General features: G+C 37.2%; 1 protein-coding gene across 4 annotated transcripts; it reads left to right on the top strand.

The window, feature by feature from the left end:
* The first annotated feature begins 292 nt into the window (after positions 1-292).
* cnbpb (CCHC-type zinc finger, nucleic acid binding protein b) lies at positions 293-5,485 on the top strand. 4 transcript variants are annotated; one of them, XM_051672395.1, is made up of 5 exons: positions 293-431; positions 3,128-3,252; positions 3,325-3,390; positions 4,053-4,251; positions 4,388-5,485. In XM_051672395.1, the coding sequence occupies exons 2-5, from the start codon at positions 3,150-3,152 to the stop codon at positions 4,503-4,505; spliced, it is 486 nt and encodes a 161-aa protein (XP_051528355.1). In that variant the 5' UTR covers positions 293-431; positions 3,128-3,149; the 3' UTR covers positions 4,506-5,485. The 4 variants fall into 4 exon arrangements, with proteins under 4 accessions (XP_051528355.1, XP_051528353.1, XP_051528354.1 ...); XM_051672396.1 differs by lacking the exon at positions 293-431 and adding an exon at positions 469-820; XM_051672393.1 differs by having other exon boundaries at positions 3,128-3,390.
* The last annotated feature ends 1,650 nt before the right edge of the window (positions 5,486-7,135 follow it).

Raw genomic sequence — 7,135 nt, forward strand, 5'->3', positions numbered from 1 at the left:
GTGAATATTCCCAACACTCTGACAGTGCGATCTCTATGTGATTTGTATCATATTTCTGAAATAGGCTATCTAAAATACGTGTCTTTATCAAACTAAAAATGAATGGAAGGACACGTCTTATTGGCGAAATTAAATAACAGGTACATCGAGTGTCTTCTTCATCATTTTTATTTTCATTTTAAAGCAACAGAATTTAAATGATATCCACTTTATTAGCAACAGCGCATGAACGTGAATCCCGCGATATCTGCTTAGCTCAGTGAATGGGTGATCTAACCTACACATGGTGTAGAATGTGCAGGCCGTGTGCACAGCGGGGTGGGCGGGGCAGGAGAAATCGTCCATGAGCGTGCGTACCGTGCGCAAACCGCGTGTGGCGCAGCGCAGAGAGGAGGAACCGAAAATAAACAGCAAAGAGTCACGTCGTCGAGGTGAGTTCCCTTAAAGGACGAAAATACGACATTTACACGATGTTTATAGTGTGGTGACATCGTCACGGTGTCGGGGAGTGTCTCCGCTGTCTTGCAATACCAGAGATATGATTTTGACATAAATTGTTGAGGTTGAATGTGTTCAGAAAGGTACCGAAGTGAGATTTTCTGACGGCGCACTTCGGCCTACTGCGAGAGGCTGCGAGCGGGAAAGTCACGCGATTCCATCGAACGATCGCACTATTTTGATGACGATGTTTGAAATTAGCGAATGCAATTTTTCTCCGATCACATGCACGTAGCTGAAGGATAGATATAATGTCGTCGTGGGACTGGATGGGCTCCCTAAGGGTGAGAGAGGGTCTGTGGGAACCAGCGTGATGGACCGGGTGAGTGGACAGGCTAAACAGAGCTGAAGACTACTGCTGATCTTCATCAGGTTTTCATGTTACAAGATTTTATTTATATCGCTACGTGTATCTACAGCTACTTGATCTACCCTATCAGAGTAGTTGGATAGTGCGATCAGATTTTGACACATACAACCTGTAATGATTGTGGATGAACAGACCAAAGTATCGTGGGTTGATGCATAATGGCTGTGTCACAAAACTTAGTGAGCTGCCTACAGGGTTGGGAGGGTTACTTTTGAAATGTATTCCACTACAGATTACAGAATACATGCTGTAAAATATAATTTGTAACGTATTTAGTTAGATTACTCAAGGTCAGTAACGTATTCTAAATACTTTGGATTACTACTTCAGCACTGGTAGATTTTTTTTCCACTTGTTTTGACTATAAAAACTCTGCCAGTACAGTAAGACAAAATACACACGTTAAAAATACTTTATCTGAAAAACCTAAATATCTTATGCCGTGTTGTTTCTAAAAACATTTGTTTCTCAAATAGATCTTGTTTTAAGTATTTTTAGATATTTTTACAGGAAAACAATAAAAAAAAATTATTATTAAGAATATGATGTTTGCCCTAATATCAAAGGTCTTACTAGAAAAACGAAATTATGATCCAACATGAATTTTCTTGATAAGAAAATATGATTGTGTATGTAAAATGGCTAGAAATAGCATTTTAGCTTAGCGTAAAATTGACAATTTACACAAGTTTATTTCTATTTCTTCTGCTCCAAACTTACTTATCTGTCTGCTCGTATGAATGTAACGCATCATAAGAAAGTGTTTCACTGCTGTTCAAATGCACTTGGGATTGCATCATTTATATGTATAAATGTTTTCCATCTGAAAGGACTAAATATTAAATGAAACAAATGACAATAAAATGCGAAGTAATCTCTTCAGTAATCAAAATACTTTTTGAATGTAACTGTATTCTAATTACCAATTATTTAAATTGTAACTGTAGTGGTATACAGTTACTTATATTTTGTACTTTAAATACGTATTCCTGTTACATGTATTCTGTTACTCCCCAACCCTGGCTGCCTATCTAGACCGTATTTTTGAGACTCGTACACTTTTCGAATGTTTAAACGTGCCTTTGACTCCCAAAATCAGTCGGATCGAATATTTAAATTCTCATATGATGCTCAAAACATTAAACATTAGTGTTGATCAGTCAAGCTGCAGGATTGATCAATTTCACGATATAACTTGCAGTATGTTTTCTAATGCATCCATCTGTACAGTTTATAAAGATGCAGAGAGCAGAAAATACTAAGCACAGTTCTAGTAAGTGTGTGTTCCTATTAGGCATGTGTGAAAGAGTCGAGCAAGCAGTTAATCAAAATCAGTCGGTCTATGTCAGTGCAAGAATGTTTGCAGTTAATTTTATATCTGATGTCCCAAAAAGTTCAAATTGAAAGTTCGAATGTGCCTGATGTCCCAAAACGTTCAAAATGAATGTTCGAACGTGCCTATGATGTCCCAAAAACGTTCAAAATGAATATTCGAACGTGCCTATGATGCCCCTAAAACATTCAAATTGAACGTTCTGATGTCCCAAAATATTCAATTTGAACGTCCAAATGTGCCTGTGATGCTCAACAACCTACAAATCAAATGTTTAAATATGTCTGATGATCCTAAACATTTGAATCTACTGCTTGTACTGACATACAATGGCCAAAAAATGGGTTAAAACGAACATTGTTTCGCACCTACTATGCCAACAAATACTGCATAGATAGGCCATTTACTAGGTCTTGTGACACATTTAATGCATTTCTGTCTTCTTATGATTTTTCATGAAGTTTTATGGGTAAATGTCCTTTACATGAACTGAAACAAGTGATAGGTAGTTGTGACAGTGGTTTACAAACTGAAAGCCTGGTTTTTCCAACAGCTGTTCAATAAAATTCACTCATGACTTTTGTTGTAAATGTATGACGACCTATTTTTGCATGCTGGTTTTGTCTGTTGACTCGATTACTTCAGTTTAACACTCAGACCATAATTATCAGCCAGTGTGTTTTTGTTTTAAAAGCCTTTTTTCCCTATGTTTACCATTGAGCACCACCTTATTGATGTCAGTGTTGATTGAATATCTAACATGACTCTGGTGTCAAGATAGGAATGAATGCAACTGCACTTGTTTGACAACTATGTGCTACATTCAGAACTCTTCGTTTGGCGGTTATTCCTTCAAATGCCATGCCAGCTGCTTCCTATATCTTACATGTATTTGATTTTTCTTCAGTTTAACTCTTCTGCTTTAGTTGTAGGGTGCAGTCAGAGGCTATGAGCAGCAACGAGTGTTTTGGTTGCGGCCGAACAGGCCACTGGATCAAGAACTGTCCAAATGCAGGACGTGGACGTGGCAAGGGCCGCGGCAGGGGAAAAGGTGAGAGCCAAATAAATGGTCACTGCTTGGTTGTTTGTACGAATAACGTGCATTTCTTTTGTCTCCCTCTAGATCTTTTCTGCTATCGTTGTGGAGAACCAGGACACGTTGCGAGGGACTGTGAGAGGACTGAGGATGGTAAGGACAGATATAAGATAAGAATTTACTGGAGGCAGCTGAATGCTCTTTGAAAGTTGTGTGTAGTTTTAACATGATTCAAATATGCATATTTCACATATCAGTGGGTCAGTGCTGTGTAATCTACTTTTTCACTTTTAGACTGTGTTTTGGTTATTTGTAGATGACTTATTTATAGGAGTTTAATTACTGGCAATAGAAGCATACGTGGAAAAATATTACTTAATTTGCAGACTGTCATGCAAACCCACTAGTTTTATGCTGTAAAACAGTTTTTAATGTGACATGAAATTCCACACTTTTTCATCCGAGTCCTGTGATGTGACATGGTATAATGTGTCTATTAACTATTTAAAAAAATATTGTTTCTGTAATTATTACACTTGCAGCTTTTCTTACCTCATTAATTGAGTGAATACATGAAGCATTTGCACTTGTATATTTGTCACACAGCAGGACCATTCACAATGAACTAGTGAAGGCACAAAGGTGATTAGAATTTGTGAAAAAAAAAAAAAAAAAAAATGGTGACAAGGTACAGGATTTAAAACGTACACTTTACCTTATGTGCATTTTAAGTTTAACCTAAAATCTTGTTGTTTAATAAAAAGTAAATTAACTTGTCTTACATCAACTTAAGAGATGTTCTGTTTGTTTTTCAGCATGCTACAACTGTGGCAGGGGTGGCCACATTTCCCGGGATTGCAAGGAACCCAAGAAGGAGAGGGAGCAGGTCTGCTACAACTGTGGCAAGGCTGGCCACATGGCCCGTGACTGTGACCATGCCAATGAGCAGAAGTGCTACTCTTGTGGTGGTTTTGGACACATTCAGAAAGGCTGTGAGAAAGTCAAGTGCTACAGGTAAAAAAAAAGAGGAAGAGTTAGAACAGAAATGAAGACTTTTCCAGAAACCAGTTGTCATATAATCCCCATTAGATAAAGAGTGATAATAAATATTGCTGTGCACATCGCTGATCGTTCTTCTTGTTCCTCTCAGGTGTGGCGAGATCGGCCATGTTGCCGTACAGTGCAGCAAGGCGAGCGAGGTCAACTGCTACAACTGCGGAAAATCTGGCCACGTGGCGAAAGAATGCACCATCGAGGCCACCGCTTAATCCTGTCTCCTTGTTCGCCCCTCCTTTTTCTGATTGATGGTTGTATTATTTTCTCTGAATCCTCTTCACTGGCCAACGGTTGGCAGATAGAGGCTATTCCCAGGCCAGTGAGCTCTTGACATGTAAAAGGAGGAAAGGGGTGGAAAAAACTTTCCACTTTCTGCATTTAATACAAAAAAAATGTTTGTTTAGTTTGGTAGAGGTGTTATGTATAATGCTTTGTTAAAGAACCCCCTTTCCATGCCACTGGTGAACAGGGATGTGTGAGTTGAGTGGAAGAACATTTGTCAGGTAGGCCTCTAGTGGCTCGTGGAAAGTAGCCTCGGAGAGATCAAAGAAAAAAAAAAGAAAAAAAAACAAACGGTTAAAAAAGAACCATACAAATCAAGGAAGCTTTAGCTTCTTAATGATATGCATTTTTTGTTTCATCAATGAGACTGAGATAGCCTATGAGTGATTGACCTGGAAAGCAGCACAGGACATATACTGTCAGGTCTATCCAGGCCAAACCAGCAGTACGCAGCTATGTGGAGAGAAAAAAAAACGTTATGTGTAATATAACGCAAACAACTTTATAGCATATTCTGGAAAGATCATGTAATAACAGTTTCTGAAAATGACATCCTTTGTAAAACATTGGTTGTTTGATCTTTCAGAGCAGCTATTATGTTTAAAACCTAGTTAATGATCCCAAAATTGGAATGGAGTTTTGGTTGTTCTACCCAAGGTAAAAACTTCAATAAAATAACAATAAAACATGGGGGGAAAAAGCTCATTAAACAGATTTGGAGTTAGAAAAAAAGGTGAATGTTTTCAAAGAAATCAAAATGTTATTTTTGTACACTTTCACTTAGACTACTCTAAAAGAAAAATTATAATTTGCTTGTACTCAGTTTTTAAGTCAGAAGGTAAATGCAACTGAAGTTCTAGGACATAGAAATCTAATTTTAAACTATCAATAAAACTGGAGGAGGAAGGGGTGTAAAGACTGAAGTTTCTTATTTGTGTCGCCTCATTTTACTCTTAGAAGTATTATCCTGGGGTTTTTCTCTGGGAATAAACACGTTTATCATTATTTTGGTTTTTCATGTTCCACATACAGTATGTTTCAAATATATTTGCATGTTCCATATCTTTTGGCTCTCAGAGTAGGAGGTGATGGTTCATTAGGAGGTGTGTATACTTGTTTTTTTAAACCCCCCGCCCCCCCAGTGCAGAATTGGCATCTGATGGTACTATTCTTCGCAAGCTGGGATCAGATTCATTCCCTGTAATACTCTCGTGTAAATATAGCCAGCCTATAAAAAGCCTAATCAGTCGTATTCCTTGTGTGCTGGTCACAGCTGTCACTGTATGATTTTCTGTTTGTTGTTGTTCAAATGTCAATTTTTCCAAAATTGTATCTTTTAAAAAAATATTTAATTATTTATTTTTTTTCAAAATATTTAAAATAAAAGTTGATGCTGGATCCCATTCTGAAATTAGACAAATATTTTTATTTAATACTGACGAAAGATATATTAACCAAAATATGTCAGAATTGAAGTCTACTCTGCTGTAATTCTGATTTGATTGTTGACATGAAATTTGAACAAACTCACTGCTTTGCAGTTGACACATTAAACAACATAAAAAAGCCAAAGAGCTCTTTGAAAAGTGAAACCTGCTAGTCTACTGAATGCCCCTTGTAGTTTACTGCATTAGGCTACATATTCAGAGTCAAAGAGTGAGGCAAGTAAATGTTTAAATCGTTTAATGCAACAGCTGGCCTGCAAGTTATCTGATGAAACATAACTTGCCCAAGGAATTAATTTCATCAGTGAATTATTCAATGACCACATGCATACTAACGTTAAGTATCAAAAAGCAATATCCAAAAACAGAAATAGCACAAAATTTGGCTAAAACATTACTCTTGAACTTAAATGTAGAAACTTTATTTTTAGACTTCTTTAAGCCAAATAAGAAACTTAGTACTGTGTGGGTGTGTGTAGCTATCTTGTTTCCATGGATCAATAAGAACAGGCCTTTTGGAACTAAGCATAGCTTTAATGTAATTGGATCACTGCAGGTCAATTTTTTCAGCACTGGTGTCAGCCTCTCCTGAAGGGTTAAATGCTCCACAATACTCATGAGTATCAGAAGGATTCGATACTTCGGCAAAGGATTCATAACATTCATGGCACCATCTTAGAAGGCCAAGCAAGCTCAGGAGTCAGAACAGGAGATTTTTCTTGCACGTTCACCCAGCAGTGATATTAATGGAGTCTCCTTCATGAGGAGACAACCTGTACTTACAGACCACATGAAATGAGTAACAGTTGCCTTTAGGCTTGTCCCTTTTTTTATATTTTTTTTGAATAGCCAGTATTCTTTAGTTTGCCACAGTCATGAACTGTGATTCTAGTCAAAAACCGGTGGTTTTAGGGGAGGGGAATTCTCATTCTAGAGAGTGTTTGATTGGATACAATTTTTAAATGTACATTTAAAAATTAACATTTTAAATGTATATCTGCATCCAGTTAAAGACTGTAAACTTGCAGGAGCAACCAAGAATATCAAAGTTGAAGAGCTGGTATCATCACAGTCTACACAGTATGTTAGTGCTTTACAACTTCATGATTTAAAAT

This window comes from Myxocyprinus asiaticus, chromosome 35 (assembly GCF_019703515.2).
Source record: "Myxocyprinus asiaticus isolate MX2 ecotype Aquarium Trade chromosome 35, UBuf_Myxa_2, whole genome shotgun sequence".
NCBI classification, from domain to species: Eukaryota; Metazoa; Chordata; class Actinopteri; order Cypriniformes; family Catostomidae; genus Myxocyprinus; species Myxocyprinus asiaticus.

Excerpts from the sequence above, each read along its gene's own strand:
- cnbpb (XM_051672393.1), top strand. The coding sequence starts at position 3,150 with ATGAGCAGCAACGAGTGTTTTGGTTGCGGCCGAACAGGCCACTGGATC. Across the intron at positions 3,391-4,052 it reads CTGTGAGAGGACTGAGGATG|CATGCTACAACTGTGGCAGG; the intron begins GTAAGGACAGAT and ends TTTGTTTTTCAG. Across the intron at positions 4,252-4,387 it reads GAGAAAGTCAAGTGCTACAG|GTGTGGCGAGATCGGCCATG; the intron begins GTAAAAAAAAAG and ends TGTTCCTCTCAG.